General features: G+C 39.8%; 1 protein-coding gene across 1 annotated transcript in view; it reads right to left on the bottom strand.

The window, feature by feature from the left end:
- Positions 1–21,302, bottom strand: part of pola1 (polymerase (DNA directed), alpha 1) — a 277,825-nt gene that overhangs the window by 124,070 nt on the left and 132,453 nt on the right. Inside the window, exons 28-32 of the mRNA XM_080203919.1 lie at positions 21,203–21,295; positions 18,945–19,150; positions 18,063–18,195; positions 14,050–14,181; positions 13,190–13,364 (exon numbers count right to left, since the gene is read on the bottom strand). Of these exons, the coding sequence (XP_080060045.1) occupies positions 13,190–13,364; positions 14,050–14,181; positions 18,063–18,195; positions 18,945–19,150; positions 21,203–21,295 (739 nt within the window). The remainder of the gene's footprint in view (positions 1–13,189; positions 13,365–14,049; positions 14,182–18,062; positions 18,196–18,944; positions 19,151–21,202; positions 21,296–21,302) is intronic.

Genomic DNA, 21,302 nt, shown 5'->3' with positions numbered 1-21,302 from the left:
TGCACTTTCACAAACTCAGAATGCTTCAAAGTGTTTCAAAGCCAATGAAATACTTTGGGAAGTACCATAGGGAAATATGGCAGTGTTCAAACAGCAAGATCCCATAAGAAGCAGAGATAATGATCAGACATCCTACTTGTATCTGGCCTTTCCATTCAGCAGGACAAGTGGTGCTACTGAATCAAAGCTGCCCCCACTTAACACTGTACTTCTCTTAAAGAATCGAGATTGGCATCTCAAATAAATAAACCTGAAAACAAAAAGCTCCATTCTATAAAACCCTGCTAGATGCAGGCCGTCGGATGTGTGTTGTTTGACTATATTCCCTACACAAAAAACTGGTCACTAATTATGCCTCAATAGTGATTCCTCCCCTTTCCACGTACTCTTGTGATAAATTATTGTATAACACAGGGTCTCGGGCTCAGGAAAATAACATGGTCATGACAGATGATTTAAAAAAATACATAGAGAATGGCCAAACACACTCCTTTCCATTATTTTTTCCCCGAGGTAGACATCTATAAATATACAATGTACCCAACAAACACAAGGTCCAGATCTTCCGGTCGACAGTGATGCTGAGTGCACTGAAGGTGCCCATGAAGATTGTTGGGAGTGCGACTCTTTCATGATTTTTCAGCTACATTTTCTGATGCTGGCAGAAGGATTAAAGGTCAGTGCAGACATACCCAGAGAAAGTCACTGAGAGCAAGAGATGAGACGAAAGGAAGGACACGTTCTCTTTTCATGACAGCAGCAACAGCAGTGAGATTTAGCTGTGTTTTCAAAGAGCCGAGTAAGCGAGCGAATTAGTGAATGGGTGATTTAGGCAGGTAGGTGGATGGATGGTTGAGGTGAGTAGATGGATAGTCCAGTCGGCTCAGTGGGGGATTAGTCAGGTTTGGTAATGAGTGAAGAGGATGAGATAGGTGGTCAAGTGTCTGGTTGTGGGGGTGGGTAGTAATAGTGTTTCATGTTGTGTTTGGTGTTTGTTTCTTTAGATTTGACTATTTTCCCAAGTAAAGCTGCACAAGACTGTAGCTCACAAAAACTATGATGATTTATTTACAGCTTGATGTGTACCTTCTATTGTTTGGTCACATGACATTGCAACATAGTAAGCTCAAACTTCTATTCCAAGGATATCAAGGTAGCTTCAACTTTCTGCTGATATTTTCCCGGATTAACTTAAGATCTTGGTTGTGAAGCTCTTTCCATTTTTATATGTCTTCTTCTATTGGTCTTGTACCCATATTCTGTCCCTGGTCTGTTGCAGTTTAGGTCCTATGCTCTATGCCTGAAATTGAAGTTATGCGCCTATTTGCAATCTGCTGCTCTTTATCTTCATCTGAAATTAACAATAAGTTGTAGTTTCCATTGAAGAGTTGGAAGTTCTTCGTCGTCTTCTCATTAACAAGTCTGACAGTGAAAAGCCATTTTGTAGCAGTGATGTTTTGTAAATAAGGAGGGCCATGTTTCTATCCTCATTCTTTTTCATCAATTTTTTTGAATTTTCAAATTCTCCTTTTAGCTTCTAAATGTGCCTGAGAATATCTAGGTGAGCTAGTAACACTCAAATTCGTTCACAAAGTTGTGAAATAATTTGTTAGCTGATGGCGGACCATTGACTGACACTACAATGGCCAGGCATGACCACATGGCATGAAGATTCTCTTCAGGGATTGAATGACTGCCTTCATTGTGATGCTGTGCAATCTGTTCACTTCAATCTATTTGGAACAATAATCAACGACGACCATAAATACTTCAATTCTGTTTCCAGGCACGCCCATTGTCTTGTTGGAAAAGTGGGCAATGACAATGGGTCAATTGGCTGTTGGCTATTCACTGTCTACGCAAAGCAATTCAAAATTAGTTCTTCTATAGAATGATTAATGCTTGCTCACCAAACTGCTGGGCTCTTGCTTACCTTTTTCATCCCCAAATGACACTGATGATTTTTTTTTGAGAATCTCAAGTTGAAGTGTTTAGGGAAAACTAGTCAACAATTAAAAACTAAGAAAGCATCAATGATTATGAGAGGCTTTCAATGTTCAAATCACTGGTGTAGTATGAGGCTGTTCAGAGTATAATCTGGCCATCTTTTCTGGCAGTATTCCATTAGTTGGATACATTTGTCATCCTACCGTTGTGCTTGTTTAATCTCTTGTAATCGCTTTTCAGTATCGGGTAGGTGTTTGTTAATTAGAAACATAGAAAGAAAATAAGAGCAGGAGGAGACCATTCGGCTCCTTGATGCTGCTCCACGATTCATTACAATCATGCCTGATCATCCAATTCAATAATCTGATCCCGCCTCCCCCCAATAACCTTTGACCCTTTTTGCTCCATGTGTTACGTCTAACTGCTTTTTGCAAACATACAATGTTTTGGTGTCAACTACTTTGTGGTAGCAAATTCCACAGGCTGAGCACTCTCTGGGTGAAGACACTTCTCCTCTTCTGTCCCAAAAAGTCTACCCTATATCTTCAGTGTGTGATTCTGGACACCCCACCATTGGGAACATCTTTCTTGTGTCAGAACATCTACTCTCTCTAGACCTGTTCGAATTTTATAGGTTTCTATGAGATCCCTCTTCATTTTTCTGAACTTCAGCAAATACAATCCTAACCAACTCAAACTCTCCTTCTCAGATAAAGCAACCAAACTTTCTTGATTTGATTTGATTTATTATTGTCACATGTATTAACATACAATGAAAAGTATTGTTTCTTGCAAAACATACCATTCATAGAGAAGGAAATGAGAGAGTGTAGAATGTAGCGTTACAGTCATAGCTAAGGTGTAGAGAAAGATCAACTTAACGCAAGGTAAGTCCATTCAAAAGTCTGACTGCAGCAGGGAAGAAGCTGTTCTCGAGTCTGCACACACACAATATTCAAGGTGAGACCTCACCAAGGCCCTGTATAACTGCACCAAGTCGCCCCTGCTTCTGTACTCGAAACCTCTCGCTATGAAGGCTAACATACCATTTGCCTTTTTTACTGCCTGCTGCACCTGCATGCTTACCTTCAGTGAATTAGTGAAGAATATGCTTTCATTCTCAATGAAATTCAAATCCTCCATGTTGGTTCCTCCCGCTGGTACACTTGATCTTGCACTTGCTGTTGTCTGGTACTTACCTTGGATATACTCAGTTACTGAATCATACCCCATTGGCCTAAGTCTGAAATGTTGAATTCCAGGTGCCAGCTTTGCAATTTTCCTCTGGGTTAAGAGTTATCAAAGGCTTGTAGTCAGTTTCAATTTTAAACCACATTTCCATTATGTAATCAGAGGACTTCATGCATACCCATGCTTCTGATGGTACTTCTTTCTCAATTGTTGCACATCTTTTCTTAATGTCTATGAGTGATCTTGAGGCATAATAAACTGGTTTCCTTTCACCAGAGCTTGGAACAAAAATGCACCTAGACATATAAGCTCATGAACCTGTGAGGACTTTGGTCAACAGTTCTGGATTGTCGTGAGTTTGAATTTCAGGAGGTTAGAAAATTTTTAATCTTGTCAAAAATATTTTGATGGCCCACATTCCAGCACCTTGTCTCAGCGGCTCACTGATTCCTGCCAAATTTGTTAAAAATTTGCCTACTTGGTTGACCACCCCAAAGGAATCTTGGCAGCTCTTGAGCTGTGGGAACTCAATTATCACCTTAGCTTTCTGCGGGTCAAGTGTTATTCCTCAAGTGTTCACATCGAGCCCTAGGAATTTAATCAAATTCACATTTTTTGCTCAATGTTAAACCTGTTCCCTGTGAGATCTGCTCTCACTCTATGGTCATTTGTTTCCCTCTAGGAACCGTCCAAGATTATATTGTCTATATGGCATATTACTCCTGCCATGCTTTCTGGAATCCTGAGACACTGTTCTCTGGAATATTTCTGGAGCAGGCACAATTTCGAATGATAATCTATTAAAGCAAAAATGTCCAAATGGCACGTTAAAAGTGATCAGTCTAGATCCTTAATCCAAAGGTAAATAACAAATCAGCTGCTTGCATCTAATTTGGAGAATAGGGTACTTTTTAAGACTTTCATCCACTGATGGAAGAACAGATTCATTCTCCATACAGATTCTATCGAAAATGCTGGAAAATCGCAGCAGATCTGACAGCCTCTGTGGAGCGAGAATAGAGCCAACATTGAGTGTAGATGACTTTTTGTCAACTCTGCATTAGGCATTGATAAGGGGCACAGCGAGTGAGATGAAGAGTAAAGTTTCCTATCCTCAGAATGGCACTCTGTTGCAGAATTATTAACATTTCCATTTTATATGCAGACATCCCTGAAGTCCAGCTGAGATTTGCAATTTAGTGAGCTTGATTTGGTTTGTGCTGTGGAGCTATGGTTAGTTTCAGATTGTCCAAAAATCAATTCACATAGAAATGTTCCAGCAAACAAAGACATTCACCTGATTACAGATCAAAGGTAAAACAGTATTATTCTATCTGTGCTGAGTTACTCAATTCCCAGTTATAAAAAAAAATTTAAATTGTGATAGATAGTAATGAAGGTATTATTTGCTCTTTTAAAAATAACTCCAGTACTTTGATCTAAACAATTAAAAATTGAAAAAAAAGTCACAAAAATAAAAAATGTCTCCATTCAGCAACGAAGTGACTCAACACTACTTCTGCTTTCCCCTTCAAATGTGTTCAAGTCCACCACAGCAAAATGCAAATTACAGGCTTGGCAAAGAACACTAACAAATATACAACCCATTGCATTTGCCTTGACCATAATCAGTTGTGCTGCTTTATGGCTCACACTTCAATAATACCACATCAACACACAAGTCAAGCTCGGGACCATATTTGGAAAACAAATCATTCTACAGGAGGTGACTTATTTGCAGTACAGAATCTAGAAACTTCTTTGAACAACTGACAAACATAAAGGCCATGCGCCTTGTTGCCAAACACCCAATAATTTCAAGGCTGCCTCAATTATTAGTGTAAGGAAGCATAAAACAATTGTTCTTGATTTAATTAAATTCCTGTGATTTATTCAAAGTATGTATTTTGAATATACATTTTCCCTTTCCACCTTTGCTGCAATCTGCAGTGACCTGCAATGATGAATTGCCCCAACAGCAACACATAGTTTCCTTCCCCCAAGTGTTTTGCTTATGTGTGTAATGCATTCAAGTGTAAAATTGCTATCTAGAAAATTACACATTATGTAGGATTCCTTTGCACTGGAGAAGTAATTTCATCACAACTGCACTGAGACTATTGCAATAGGTCTTACTTTCAACTTAGCTGGACTGCTGGGGCCAAGGCAAGAAGATGTTGACTTCAGATACTGCCACCTAGAGACAAGTATTAAACTGAGAGCCAAAACATTAATTGCACAGCAATGGGAAAATAAATTAAATGCACAGAATTACTTTCAAAATGAAAACCTTTTCTTCATTACAGATTAAAAAAATGATGAATGCTTTTTCAAAAAATCTGTTAATTGGTGAAGTGAATCGGTCTGTTCAACTCTGCTGTCAACCTCTTGAATCCAAGCAAGATTAATTTAAACTGTCTCTTGAGTCTCGCTATAAAGATTTTCTCACTGTGCTACAGCAGCAGCATTCATCCTTCAAGGTATATTCTACTTGAGCATTGGAAAACTAAGGTGATGTACACAAAAGTGCACTCAAAAATACTGTTCACTGGTCTGAGGGCAAAGAGGTGAAGGCAGAAGAGGACTGAAATTTCATTTTCTTTTGAAGACACTATCGCTCGGGGTCAAAAGCAGACAACTGTTACTGTTTCCAGCTGATGTTGACAGTCACACCTACAGGTAGGCCGCAGTCTGCTAGGAACCAGACCAGATGACAGCCAAAGTGCCAGATCTGCTGAGTTTTTCCAGCATTTTCTGTTTTTAAATCACCAATATGACACAGCACATCACTTTTAAAGCAGCTATAAAACAAAAAGCATGCAGCCCAAATTCAAGAAGTGTTTGTTGCAAAAACAAGTCTATCCAGAAATTGAACTTGTGGAAGTAACTGCCTCAGCATTTGAATCGTGCTGTAAACATACAGCAAGATATCTGGCTACAAATTGGAGTTGGTTCCAATTAAGAGGATTCAGGTAAACTGGACTAAATGTTGGATGCTTTTTTATTAGAAGTTGGGAAGGGAAGTAGGTTCCAAACCATTTCCTGCTACCCACGACACTCTGCAAATCACATGGATTACTGTACAATATATTTAGGACGATGAGGTCCAACTTATTAATCCTCTGTATGGATATCATTCAACAACTATATGGAATTTTATGACTGATCTCCGCTGTTGGCTAAAACTCCCTCAGCAAAGGTACCAGAACCAACAATATGTACTTCTTCGCAAAATTGTCACATGGAAGGGAGAAATCCAATTGGGGAATTTTGGTGAGTACCACGAGCAAATTTCATTATCATATTTAGGATATGTAGGCTTCTCAACTTAATTGTCGCCTGCAGCTCAGTTACTGTCTAATAAATCCATCCAAGGCCCCAGTCTATTTTTCCCAATGTGCCCAGTCTGATTTCTGGGGTGTTAATCAGGCAATGGGGACAGGGACCAGTTATTCTGGAGAGACTGCACTGCCATCTGTACCATGACACTGCAATCCATGCTGCAAGTTCACTGGTTGGTAGGAAAGGAAATCTAATGGCCCCAGTGTAATCACAAAAAAACTCAGCTATGACAATTTTCCAAAACTGAAAGACAGGTCTCCATTCTGCCACTCCCGATCTCTAAGGTAGCAGCATGAGCATCGCTTAGGGCCTCAGTCACACAGGCCATTGCTGCTGGTGTCACCACACACTTCACAGTAACCGTTGAACAATTCTTCAACGTGCTGAACATGATGCTAGCAGAATCCTTCCAATCAAACTGTCATCGGTAGCACACAGTCAGATATTGCCCCCCAGTATCTTCACCTGGGTTTAATGCTTTGTCAAGCTGTTTTTTTAAATGGAAGGCCTGCGAGAGTTTACTGCGAGAGGATATCCTCGTCCTTTCATGGCAGTTAGAACAGGCCTGTAATCCTGCCCTGGGCTCTCTGCCCATCAGTAGTCTTAAAAGCAAGCTCCATGCTGATCAATGACTAATTATTCTAAATACTGAATCTACAGTGGCATTTCTCACTGGAAGTCAGAGACCAAAGGTGCATTTACCTTTCTGCATAGTTTGTGTGTTGATGTTTATCTCCCTCTCTCATCTGTTTGCTCTGCTTCTGTATTGTGTTATTTTGATCCTTCATTGCGCCTGTGTCACATCTGGGTTCTGTTTATTTTTGTTTCCCTTGTGGCCGTGAGGTGGTGCAGGGAATGGAGATGCCGAGGGGGGGTATGCACCATATTTCAGGTGGAAATGGAAAGCAGCAGGAAGAGGATAGCACCGACAGAATTGCATGTGACATTAAATAAAGCTGCATATTCAGGTTGTGTACTTTGCAACCTCTTGTCAGCTTCCTTCCTTGCTGCCCTTGTCGTTGTTCCGTACTACTGTTACATATGCAGCCATGTGCTGGTAATACGACATTCTACCCTCTTACTAGCAATAGTGTACTGGGCCAAGTGTACAAGACAGGAAGAAACAGTGATAAACAGGGAATGTGTGTTGAGATATATTGGCTAAGAGGTTCCATTTGGATGCAAACTACTCAAAATTCAGCTTACTTTCCGAAGCTTTCACTGTCTGATTCCACTCAAGTCTTTGCAGTACAGACAGTGTTTTAGAACTTCTAAACTGTATTAAAATGCATTCTTTGTTATATATGACTTGTGCAGTTTTATTCGTATCACTGAAAATCAATATCTCACAAAAAATTTCATAATCAGTGTCCAGTTCTTCATCAATTATTAATTTTAGATAACTGAAAATGACAGAAATTTATACAAAACTATTTACTGATTATATCACAGCAGGTTCATAGCAGACACCATCTCCTTGGCCCTACACTCAACCCTGGAACACCTAGATAACAAAGACATCTATGTCAGACTCCTATTCATTGACTACAGTTCAGCTTTTAACACCATTATTCCAACAAGACTCATCTCCAAACTTCGTGGCCTAGGGCTCAGCTGCTCCCTTTGCGACCAGATCCTAGACTTCCTAACCCACAGTCAGTATAATAGGCAACAACATCTCCTCCACAATCATCCTCAACACCAATGCCATGCAAAGCTGTGTCCCAGCCCCCTACTATACTTCTTATACACTTCTGACTATTTGGTCAAATTCCCCTCCAATTTTCGATTTTCAAGTTTGCTGATGACACCACCATTGTGGGTCAGGTCTCAAACAGTGATGAGGAACATTACAGGAAAGAGATAGAGAATCTGGCAAACAGGTGCGATGACAATAATCTCTCCCTCAATGTCAACAAAACAAAGGAGGTAGTCTTTAGGAAGTGCAGTGGAGGGCATGCCCCTACTTATGTCAACAGGGACTAAGTAGAAATGGTCAAGAGCTTCAAATTTTTAGGTGTCCAGATCACCAACAACCTATCCTGACCCCCCCCCAATGTGGACGATGTAGTTAAGAAAACCCACCAGTGCCTCTACTTTCTCAGAGACTAAGGAAATTTGGCATGTCCACTATGACTCTCATCAACTTCTACAGGTGCACCATACAAAGTGTTCTTTCCAGTTGTATCACAGCTTGGTATGGCTCCTGCTCTGCCCAAGACAGCAATAACTACAAAGGGTCATGAATGAAGCCCAGTCCATCACTCAAACCAGCCTCCCATCTATTGACACTATCTACACTTCCCACTGCCTCGGAAAAACGACCAGCATAATCAAGGACTCCACACACCCTGGACATCCTCTTTTCCACCTTCTTCTTTTCAGGAAAAAGATACTAAAGTCAGCTTCTTCCCTGCTGCCATCAGACTTTTGAATAGACCTATCCTGCATTAATAATACTAATACACATGACAATAATAAATCAAATCAAATCAGTGTTCAGCAGTTTGTTTCTTAGTAATTTTTTTTTAGAAATGCAAGCTTTTTTCAAAAAGGTACTTATCAGGGTTCTTGTGCCCAAAGATTGCATCTCAATTTTAACATCTATCATGATGATCCTTAAATGGATGTAGTTAACAGAAACTCGCCAGGGTGAGTAACTTGATGTGGTGGTTTGATCCATGTTCTGGACAGGTTTGGTTTCCAGAGACAATGTTTTTCCAAACTAACACAAAAAAAACACAAGAACTCCAGTTAATTTGTACTCAAAATTTCTCAATCTTCTGAGTTGGTTTTGAAAGAACCAGTGTAACCTTGCAGAAACTCCAGGGGAATATATTCCACCGAAAGTTAACCAGAGCATATACAATGTGGAGAAGGGAGGTGGGCAGGCAGGAAATATGCCGGCATTTCTTTTTTGCAATACATGTTTAAAAGTACATGGTAGAAACGATCAAATGATGATTCAATTTGAAGATATTGCTTCACTGTTCATTTGAATGAGTCAAATACTGTAACCAGAAACATGCATGTGTGGTCATTATGGTCCACATAACTCACTGACCTTGCAATGGACCAGTTTTGTACAAAATACTCATACAAAGGTGCAATTTTAATTATCCATTCTCCCAAATGGAAACTGAATTTGCCAGAAGCACGTGGTGGGAATTCAGTTGTGTCCTATCAATAATTTTCTATTTGTGTGAATGACCAAAAGGTCATTAGCAATGTGTGACTTCACTTCTGATTGGTGCATCTATCTGGCAAAGCCCTTTATCTGGAGCAGTGGCAAATAAATTATCTCCCAAGTGCTAACATCATCAGAATTGAGGCAACAAAGGGAATTGTCATGAGAAACTCTGGACAGTTAAATGCTACCAATGGACTTCAGCAATACTGACCCAGAGTTCCTGATGAAGTAAAAACACTATAAACAATGGCTTTCAAGCAAACTTGGTCCAATAACAATTCAAATGCCTAATGGCTGTCATTTACTCTGAGTTTTGGGTTGTCGGCCTAATGCCATTTCTTTGAACCGCAATACATGGAGCACGGTCAGCGTAGTAACAATGTGTTAAGCTGCTTTGGTTATCAGACACAATGCGATGTCAAGCTACACAGGGAGATATCAGGACAGGTGTTAAAAAGCACGGCTACATAGGCACATTATGAATCAATTAAATGAGACAAATGCAGCAGAGATTTAGGGAGAAAACACTAATGCATAGGGTCTGTACAACCAAAGGCTTGGCTAGGAGTGAGTGAGCACATCAGAGATGTGCTAGTCCTAGAAGTGAAGGGTGGCAGCAGTTTGCTGGGTCAGGGGAGTGAGGCCATGGGGAGGATTTGAACACAGGATGAGAATTTTAAAATGGAGGCACTGCTGGAGTTAGGTAGGCTGATACATGGGTAATTGGTGAAGAGGGTGTGACGCAAGTTAGGGTATGGGCAGCAGAGCTTTTGGAGTGGGGAAAAGGCAGGAGGACGTCCAGGTGAACACTGGAACACTGAACTAACAAACGCAGAAATACGAATTTCAGGAGCAGATGACTGGAACCAGGGGCGGTGACAATCCATCATGCAAGTTTCTGTCTTTTTTTTAGATAATTTTAAAACTTTATTTCTTTCCCTTGTTGGTCATGTTCCTTTAATTCACAAAATCTGACCTCGACACAAGGTCCCAAAATGCTTGCAGCCAGTCCCCACAACACCAGGAGTGGGGAGAGAATGGGGATGTGTTACTAATCTCACTGTGGATTGACCACATCCAAGTTTCAAGATGACGGAGCAAGGTGACTCTTTGCAAGTTATGTACGGTATGATTTGAACGGCACACAAGTACTTTTCACTGTATCTCAGTACATGTGATAATAATAAATCAAATCAAACCAAATATTATAAAAAGTGGAAGCAGGCAATTTTGAGGCTGGAGAGAATATGTGAGCAGATGTTCAGCTCGGGGTTAAATAGGAACGCCAGTGCTATGAACAACCTAATTCAGGTTCAGACAGTTACTGTGGAGGGTGAGGAAATCAGTGGTTAGGGAACAAAACTTCCAATCTCAGCAGACAGAGAGCAATCTAAATGTGAGATGCTAAATTCATAAACATCAAATTCCGAATAAAAAGACCCATCACTCTGTCAGAGCACAAGAAATTTAGCTTGGAATTGTATTTTGGAAGTTTGCGCAAGAATGTGGTAAAATTTTATCTAGGTTAGTTTTTGTGCCAGGTCACACATGATTTATTCTGCTTTTAGACTCTACAGCTGACCTGGAATACTTTCAATGGGCCTTGAAATTCTTCAATGCACACAAGTTTGTTCTTTCCCTCAAGTATTTGGACATGAAACATCCTCTTTAGAAGATAACACTATCAAAGAACAGATTTGTACTTCACTCACATATGCAGGCTTCACATTTTAAATCATTTTTACTTCAAGGGGGCAGAACATCAAATCAATGACTAAACACTGACTATCAGATCACTTGGAAAAATCTCCTTTGCAGTTTCTCACTAGCAACAAAACGTTTGGGGGTAGATTACTCCAAGAAACTGCAAGATTCTGTCCCCCTCCCCCCACAGATAACTGCCCCATCAATTTGTACTGAAGGGAACCAGTATCACTGAAAAGGAGGAATAAAACTGCAAAAGAGATTACTGGAAATGAGCACCGTTCAATTTACAGATTAAACCATCTCCAAAAAAATTAGCTAACTGCAACAATTCATTTAGACTGCTGCTGTGCCCAAACTCTCCATCAATGAGAGGAGTTGTTTTCAAGCCAAGTACCAACTGCCACAGATCACGGAATCCATAGAATCCTACAGTGCAGAAGGCGGCCATTTGGTCCATCAGGTTTGCACTGACCATAATCTCACCCAGGCCCTATTCCCATAACACCATGCATTTACTGCAGTCAGTGCCCCTGACACTAATGCGTAATTTAGCATGGCCAATCCACATAACCCGCACATCTTTAGACTGGAGGAGGAAACTGGAGCCCAGAGAAAACCCAAACAGGGACGGGGAAAATGTGCAAACTCCACACAGAGAGTGATCCAAGCCAGGACCTGAGTCCAGGTCCCTGGCAGCAACACTAACCACTGTGCAATCGTGCTGCCCACCGTGGATATGGATTGCAGGTTTGATCCCATCCCTTCAGTTGCCATTTGACTTCCAGCAACACCACAGCTGAAACGTGATCCTGTTGCTAGCCCCAAAATTTACAAACAAAAATAGGCCGAACATAGCAGTTAATGAGTAATCCTATGAACGAACCCTGATGGATTTCACACTTCCCTCTCCAGCCACAGCACACAAAGACTAATTGTCACGTCACTAACCCGGTTTCCCCCTGCTCAAATCAGCGTGTGTGGCAAAGTTGAGGTTTTTACTAGTCTGAGTAGCTCCAGGCTCTGCATTTATCATCAGGCTTTTTCCCCCACTTTGGATCAATCCTCCTTCTGCCCGGAATGGCAGAGACCTTTGGGTTCCCCAACGCTGCTGATGACAAACTGGCACTCAAGTGACCATTTGTAATAAATCAATGCAGGTGGCATGCTTCAAGAGGCACAACAGTTATACCTGATGCCATCTCTAGCCAAGATCAAACTCAATTCTAACAGATCTGGATAGCAATGAATAATGGAAACTCTGGCCATTTGTCCCTCCCCTCACTCAGTGAGGGTGAAGGTGACTACTTTTAACAATGCCTTGGTTGACATTAGCTACTTCACCAGAAACTGGAATATAACCATAAAACCTCAGAGCACAGGGCAGAAGCCATACTGTCCATCATACCTATGCTGACTCTTTGAAAGAGCAGTCCATTCCAGTATTCTTTCCCTACGTCCCTGTAGATTTTCACGTCTACATCAAATCCCCTTTTGAAAATTACATTTGAATCTGCTTTGATCATCCTTTCAGGCAATGCATTCCAGATCACAACAACTGGTGGTCTAAACCAGTCTTGCTGCATCTTGATTCTGGTTCTTTTGTTAATTGTATTAAATCACTCAATTTTTTTGCTTGGCTCTGCTACTCAACGTATTAACTAGCTGAACCATCCGGACAGTCTTCCTACAGGGAAATAACGTATAGGCTGAGTTAAATCAAAACCAATCAACTTACAAGTTATTAAAATAGTCAAGATAAGATATGGCATCTTGCCATTGAAAAACACCACCACTGACTTATCATTTCCTTACCCAACAAGGTAGCAATCAATGCAGAGTCTATCCCATCGATGGGTTCGCAGATTCGAGCCACTACAGGGTGCACTTGCTGGGAGAGGTAGTACTGTGTGTCAATTGTCAAGGTCTCCTGTTTTTGCAGCTGCTCTGGTGCATAGGCTCGCTGGCTGGCACTGAGGTTCGAGCCGTCCTACAGAAACACAAGGTTTTATCTTTGCCCTGAAACGTCAACTTACTAATATTATTAGCCTAAGGGACGGGAGGTTAATTAAAGCCTGGGAAGTCTAAGAGAATATATTCATAAATATATAATGAGGCATCCTTTTATTAGAAGTCACAACTTATGCTAAAACATCAGGGCTCAAAGTCTTGAAATCTGTCTTTTGTAAAGAAAATTTACTTTGTGTAATCCTATTATTTGGAAAAGAAGGATACACACTAATTTGCACTTTAAGGTTCACTTTGTTTTCACATGATGTGCAGTTCTGTGGATATCTCCAGCTTGTCCTTCTCTTGCAATCTAAGAATGTCCTACATTCATACCACTTGACTGACTAAATTTAGCAAATTAATTAGCTTTATCAGCATTTTTAAGGTCAAATATTAAATTATTATTCGATGTACTGCAGTATAAACCAATGCTTTCTGGACTCCGCCTCAGCTTCAAGGGAACAATGTAGGAATTTTCTTATGTATAAATCCTCCAAAATCCATCCACTAGGAAAGGGAGATATATTTAGCCAGAGACCAGTTGTCAACATTGGAACTCCAGCCCCTGACCAAATCTTCAGGGCTCAAACTGTGAGTAAATTGGCAGTTGGTAGCCTGTCCATCCTGACAAGGGTTATGTGTCATCTTTTTCCACCAGTTCTTACTTGACAAATGATGTAGGAGATTGTGTCCCCAGCTTTCATTTTCCGCCCTCCTTGTGAATTTATCCACATGGCAACATGGACATGAGGCAAGCTTTTTTTATCTGGGTAATCTTGGGGATCCTTGGTCAAAGCCTACAACAAAACAAAACACAAGCAAAATTCATGACTTTAAGTTTATTCTGTTAATAAGGTAAAAAAAAAGCACCCACAGAAACAGAATTACAACGTTCAAACTCACCAGCTATATTTCAGTTACCAATACTCTCATCTGACCTTCTATTATCAGATTATATTAGTTTGTCACTTCCTGCTTGGAACAATACATACTCGAGCAATGTTGGGTTAGACTGCCAGCTCTACACTACTGAATCATGGAAGCAGAGTTCTCCACATTCAGGTTAATATTCAATTTTGTCACTGGAATTCAAACCCAAAATAGAATAAAGTTAGCCAACAGCTGACAGGAACAATCTACTCTAGTTCTATGTTAACAAGCACGTTTAGAAAAATGCCCACTATCAGCTGTTCTGGAACTTTTTTAAAAATGAACTTCACACCCTGTAGCTTTAATGCAATTGATGGGAAGCAAAATGAGAGCCTTAAGATTTTTTTAAAAATCAACAAGCCTCATTTTCCAGAGTTTTTTTTGGCCGTGACTTATACAGCACAAAGGCAAACCATTCCCACCGACGGCCAGAGAATGGAGCAAAAGCTTGACTTCCCACCACTTCGATGTTGGAATGTCCCAGGGATCTATCCCATGGACCCATTGTCTTCATTGTCCCAATACTGCTGTTTCAGGGACTCCTGTAGTCTCTCTCATACCCTTTCCACTGCTTGTATTCAAATCTTTAAATTCTTATCTCTGGTCCTACCACATGCCTTCCATTCTATCCAAACTCTCTGCTACATTGATCCTGGTCTTGTTCATTCCCCCGTTCCCTCACCACATTGATGGCTGTATCTTTAGCTATCCAGGCCTTTACATTCTGTACAAGTGCAATGTTGGATGCCATTTCCTATATACGAATTAAATTGAAACGTACTTACTGCCGAGTTTTTTTTTAAACACGGAAGGTGAAAGTCAAAAGGATGGTGAGAATTAATATTGATGGGGTCAGTGGAGGGATGAAAACAAAAAATCCTCGTGTGTTGAAAAAGGACCAACTTACAACTATCGGTGGAAATGCTCATTACAAACTCACTTTTCACTTTTACATCTACAAAATTAAAAATTACCTGCATGATATAACCAGAATGCCTAAGTATACAAGTGCTAATTTTAGCCTATCTTTCTTCCAATGCCTGTACTTGTCTGTTGCTGCTTTTTTAAGTTTGGGCTGTATCATACGCTACTGAAGGTCCCTGAAGAGCAACATCTGTGTGAAGTCACTGTCAGTAAGCTGCAAAACACTAGCTTCAGGAGATTTTATACCAAAATCACAGCTGAAGCTATTTTATTAAAAACAAGCTGTATTTAACCTCCCTGCAGACAATACACAAGTGTTGCCATCTCCCGATGAACTCTCCCCATCAGCTCAATAACTTAAACCACAGCCTGTTAATCACAGATTGCTACTGCAAACCAGGGCATCTGCTGACTTACAGCAAAATAAAGGTTAAAAGTGCTTTGCTGCTTTAACCAAACTGCAAATTGTTTCCATCAGACGTTTGAAACCACAATCACAGCTACATGCTGGCCTGGAAATACAAAAGTTTATTAAAGCACACAAGAAAATTGAAAATATACAGGAAGTGCATCGACCATGTTCTCCCTATTTGCACTACAATCTTACTGCCTCATTTCTTTTTTTTCTAAAAATGCCAATAGGTTTTCACTGAATTGCATTTATCTTAGGTTTCCCTCTTGATGAAGCAATCTACTGACATGAGAATCACTTCTAACTTTCCCCACAAAGGATTACAGCTCAATAAAAACCCAACTGCAGCATGTCAGCAAAACAAATGTTGCAGTTTTGTCATTTGTTTTTGCTCAGGGATGTGGGAAGGTCCTATTGATGAGCTGTATAAAAATGCAACCGATTTACTGTATGATTAGTCTGCAAGTTAAGAGTGTGGAGCAGACTATTGGTATGCTCAAACAGCTGTGACTCCCGTCAATCACACCAACTCATTGTGTCCCTCTTAGAAAAGTTAATAAGCCTCGTTCTTGCTAAAGCACTTCAGTGTGCTTTGCATTTCTTGCTGTATGATTGGAACAACCACTTTGTCAATAGCTGAAATTCCTGCTGAAATTTGGACAGCGCAGTGAAAAAGAAATTGCAAGTTTCAGTTCACATTTGTGCTGAAGAAATTTTTTTATATTCCAAGACTACATTTCATAGGAAAATAAGCATTTATTCCCTGTTCACATGGTTAGGATTCAAACTTTATGATTATACCAATGGGATTTTACTTCAAACACACATTTCTTTGTATTTTTTTTTTACACGAATGCATATTTTATGCCTGAAAACAGATTTACAGTGGTTGCCTGGATTCTGAAAAATTAAACATTCCACTGACTGTCTTTTTTTAAAAATAATCATCTAACAAGGAAGTTTAAAATTGAAATGGAACAATTTTTTTACTAAAGATAATTGTACGTCATGTAATGTGTAGTAAACAGGAATCCAGGGTATAAGGTCCAATAGAATACTGAGACACTTGTTCCTGGGAACCTCATGAATGAACGGCAATATTTGGAGATGCCACACTACTCCCAACTCCAAATTAAATGGAATTTCAAAATCCCATTGTGTGCGCAGTGTTCAGAGTATGCATCAGAATGCACACACACAATTTCATTCAGGTCCAGAGTTTGAAATGGCACCTGTTTTATAATAATTCCCCTTCATTGCAAAAAAAAAGCCACTTTTAGCATTGCACACTTAATACTTTATAACGTAAAACGATTTAACATCCAGCTCCAGCCGCCTCATTCAGAGAAATTCCTTTACTAATCCTTCAAACATCAATGTTATGGTTATTAGCACATGCTGCAAGCAGCTAAATACCTGTCAATCACTGCGACCTCACACCCTGTCAGACAGTGGTTTTTAATCTTGATGTTCTTCAACGAAACATGGTTATGTCACATTGCAGCATTGGTAAATTTTGAGCAGCGCACAATGCCCAGGAAGGGCAAGCAGGAAGAGTAACATATTACAGAAAATTAGGTGTCAAAGAAAAGATAAAGCAAAGGAAAACTGAAGGTGGAGGAAGGATTTTGAAGTTGACTGCACATTCCCATACTTTGGACAGCAAAGGGAGATTGGAGGAGAATGGTGGTTCCACAATGAGAGCTTCCCAAAGAACCACAAAATAAAGCAGTTATCAGCAGACTAGTTCAAGAGTGTTTCCTTTTGCCATATCATGCTATTGGTAGCAGTTTCCATTCTTAAATGAAATCATAGTGAACTTGAAATATTGAAAGAGTAGGGACAGTGTATCTTTAATTTCCACAACTGGGCAACAAAAAAGGTCAGCACATCCATGCAAGTACATTTCAACTTTTCTTCATTAGCAGGATGTGAACAAAAATGGACATTCCTACCTATGTTTAATGTTGTTCCTGATTTACAACCAAGTACACAGAAAATCCTTTCTCCACCCAAAGTGGGCATTCAATTGCCACAGAAAACCAACAGAAACCTTGGGTCATTGTTGGATGCATACTTTATACTTCTCCCTATGACTTATCATAATTGGAGCTTTGAGTACAACGGGGTTGCATGACTCCTGAAGCGCATCAGAAATATTTGCTGAGCTTTGCATTCCCAGTTTCCTCATCATCAGGAACCAATTCTTACTGCACAGAGGCAGCAAAAGACATCTTAATAAGGATAACAGCAACTCAAAACAGTTGCATGTAACTTGTATTATTACACCCCCTGATAGAAATTAAGCAATAATCTCACGGTCGGATTCTAACGACTCACCTATCCAGAAACAATGCATAATACTTTTACAAACCAAATTCATAAAATACAAAACCAGCCAACGCACTCTACCTTGTTAATTTCAAATTGAGTCTGAGGTACGCTGCCATTCACAACATTCTGCTGGATCTCTGTCAGCTTACTTTGGATATTCTCCACTATTGTGTCCCGAGGTTGATCAGACAGAATCTGACTGATAACATAGCTACAAACAAAACAAAATCAAATGTAAGCTAAACACAGACATTTCACATTTCAAACCATGCTTATTAAAGAGGTCGAACCTTCCAGGAAAATGCTTATTTTCTCAGTGATAATGAATAATCTTGCCACTCGATGTAACAAAAATTTGCAAAGTTTTTCCAGAGTGAATTATTTTGAACTGCTTTGGGCAGAAGGAAGAAAATTTTGCATTTATATAGCACCTTGCATGCCTTCAGGATGTCCCAAGGTGTTTTACAGCAAATGGAATAGTTTTGAAAAGTAGCCACAATGATCACACAAGAAACACAACATCCAATTTGCACATTGCAAGCTTCCATGAACAGCAATCTGATCATAACAAAATAATCAGAATTTGGGATGGTGATAAATGGGAGTATTGATTAGGAATCGCAGGATAATTTCCATACTCCTCTGTCAGGGAATAGTTTACGTCCACCAGGGAGATTAGATAGGGTCGCCATTCAATGCCTCATCTTAAGTATGAAACATCCAACAGTGTGGTATTCCCTCAGTACTCTACAGTGTGATTTAAACTCAAAATCTCTTCACTCAGTGGTGAAAGTGCTACTTACTGAGATATATCTGACACTACATATACATACATACACTTGGCATACAGGGCAAATGAATGCTCATGCACTTTTTTTTAGTTTGCTTTATATACAGATCATAGGAGGTAAATTTTGAAAAAGTGCAGAAAAAGATAGTCTATTTAAATCAGTTATTTACTTTCCAATTTCCTTTGCTAGGCCACACCAATCTCTTCTGACAATATCCAGTCCCTTTAGTTCCTGTTTGGTGACATAATGGCCATCTGCAGTTGGTTCTACAACCAGGGCAGCATACTTCTTCTTCTTCAGCAGCAGTAGCGACTTAAACACACCGTCAATGTCTAGCTCTAGGAGCTTGTACTGCTTGTTAACTTCGCTTTTGACCTGCAAACACAAGAGCAGATCAGTTAAGTTTTCGCATCACTTGCTTCACTAAAACACTGAACTAGAGAATGAACACAGTTGAGGTTTAGTTATTCTCAGTGGTGATTTTCACACCAGTGAAAACATCACATCCAAGGGAACAATCACCGCCTCCAACCTATAACAGAATATGACAGCATTTTAATCCCAACTCAAACAAGTCTAAAAACTGTATCACACCAGGCGAGATGTACAGGCTCACTGTCACACAAGCAGCTTATGATGTTTGAAGTTTAGTGCAGAATGTCAAAACACACATAACCAGCATATTCTTTCTCTCCGAGCAAAGTGGTTCTCTAATTCACTTAAACAAATGGTTTTAACATTCCCATCAATTTAATGAGAACTAAATGAGTGTCTAATTTTACAAAAATTGCAATTTCTCCCCTTATTGCTCCAACTCTTGGTGGGATCCTACTCCAAGGGCCATTTAGCACCTTATCTCTTTGCCAGGTATGACCCTGAATGGGTTGCCTCTGAAAGGCACCACAGCCAGGTCAAAATCTATTCCAGCCAAATGTCTAGAAATCCAAGCGTTCTATTTACATTCGGATCCTCCTAGCTCAGGGGCTGAAAATGTACTTCGCTCCCCTAAACTACTGTTTTGGCACAGAGGTTGTTCAGAAAGAAAAAAACCAGAAAGGAGACCCGAGTGCTCCTAGGCCAAGGGCCCTTTTTTTTCTGCTCAACTATATAATGAAGAAATGCTAGAAGCTTTTTGTTCCAACATTTGGATGCCATTTAAATGTGCTTTCTGCTCATGTGTAGAGAGTCCACCTTTGCCAGGTTGCAGCATCATTATTTGTGGCTTGAGTGAATATTCAAACAGTGAGCCCCACAAAGCTGATTCAGAACTTAATAACTATTTGCAAACTTGGTTAAAAGTTGTGGATTTTTCAACTTGGTGGCTGCAGGCACCTGCTTACCAGGGCGGGTGAGATTTTCGGCTGCACTAGATGAAAAGGTGACGTGTACCTTTTAAGCAAGACAGGTAAGTCAGGTAAATAAATCAACGAGTTATATCTATGTAACAAATTTAATGTAACAAAATGTCCCAAGGCACTACACTGCAGCATTATAAAATCAGAAAAATTGAAATCACCACAATGCAAAGTTTACTTCCAGTTCCTCACCGGGCCCAATTAAACTGAACACAGAAGTTCCAATCAAACTGAAACGATTATGAAAACCAAAAGTGGAGTTTGAGATTCAATCTCTCAATAAATATGATGAAAATACCACACAAACATGCAGACAGCTGGTTTTAAAGAAAAATACTGAACATTTCCAGTTTTTTTTTGTGTATTTCAGGTTTTCCACATTCACAATTGCTCTTTACATCTTTATTAGTTGATGGACAGTGAACAATGATATTTTAATTATTCGAGCAGAATAGCATTGCTGTGGAGAAGTGAGATTAAACAGAGAAGATTGACACTTCCATTATAATCAATTGATGTCCTGACCTAGTTAGAGTGACAGTGGAGGAGTTGAAAGGAAGATTCTACCAAAGTAGAACATAGACATAAAGCAAGGAGCCGAGCCTCAGCCCACATTCCTAATCAATTAGCAAACTGCTATGACAATAGAGCAAGAGTAGCATCTGTAGCAATGTGTCTGTGTGGAATCGGCTGAATAGTAAATTCCTCCTGGGAAGAAAGGATTATGCTACCTAAAATAAACTCAAGCTACCTGCCTGTACATAGAGTTTTGATAATGATTGTTGCCGTTACAATTTAATCCAAGCATTAGTACACTTAAATAAAATGAATCAGGTTGCTTTTACATGCAAAATTCAATGAAATCAAAGGGAATAATTCCTAAGGTAGTCAAATCCTCACCAAACTAAAAATAAATAAGCTACTGGCAGAACACAATGCAGTAGCTTTGTTTCTGAGATTAGACGCATCAAGGGCAACTAGGGATGGGCAATAAATGCTGGCCAAGCCAGCGATGCCCATATCCCACAAATGAATTAAAAAAACACTTGAACTCTTCGATCTGTTACGTCACCTTGTTTCCTAGTTTGAAGACCTCCTCCAGGTTTGTGCTGTTGGTATTTATCATGATGGAATCAGTGTCACCATAAATAACTTCAAGGTTCATCTAAAGG

Source organism: Carcharhinus amblyrhynchos, chromosome 15, assembly GCF_965287045.1.
Source record: "Carcharhinus amblyrhynchos chromosome 15, sCarAmb.v2.hapA, whole genome shotgun sequence".
Classification (NCBI taxonomy): domain Eukaryota; kingdom Metazoa; phylum Chordata; class Chondrichthyes; order Carcharhiniformes; family Carcharhinidae; genus Carcharhinus; species Carcharhinus amblyrhynchos.
The sequence above is the reverse complement of the archived record's forward strand: the minus strand, read 5'-3'. Positions and strand labels throughout refer to the sequence as shown.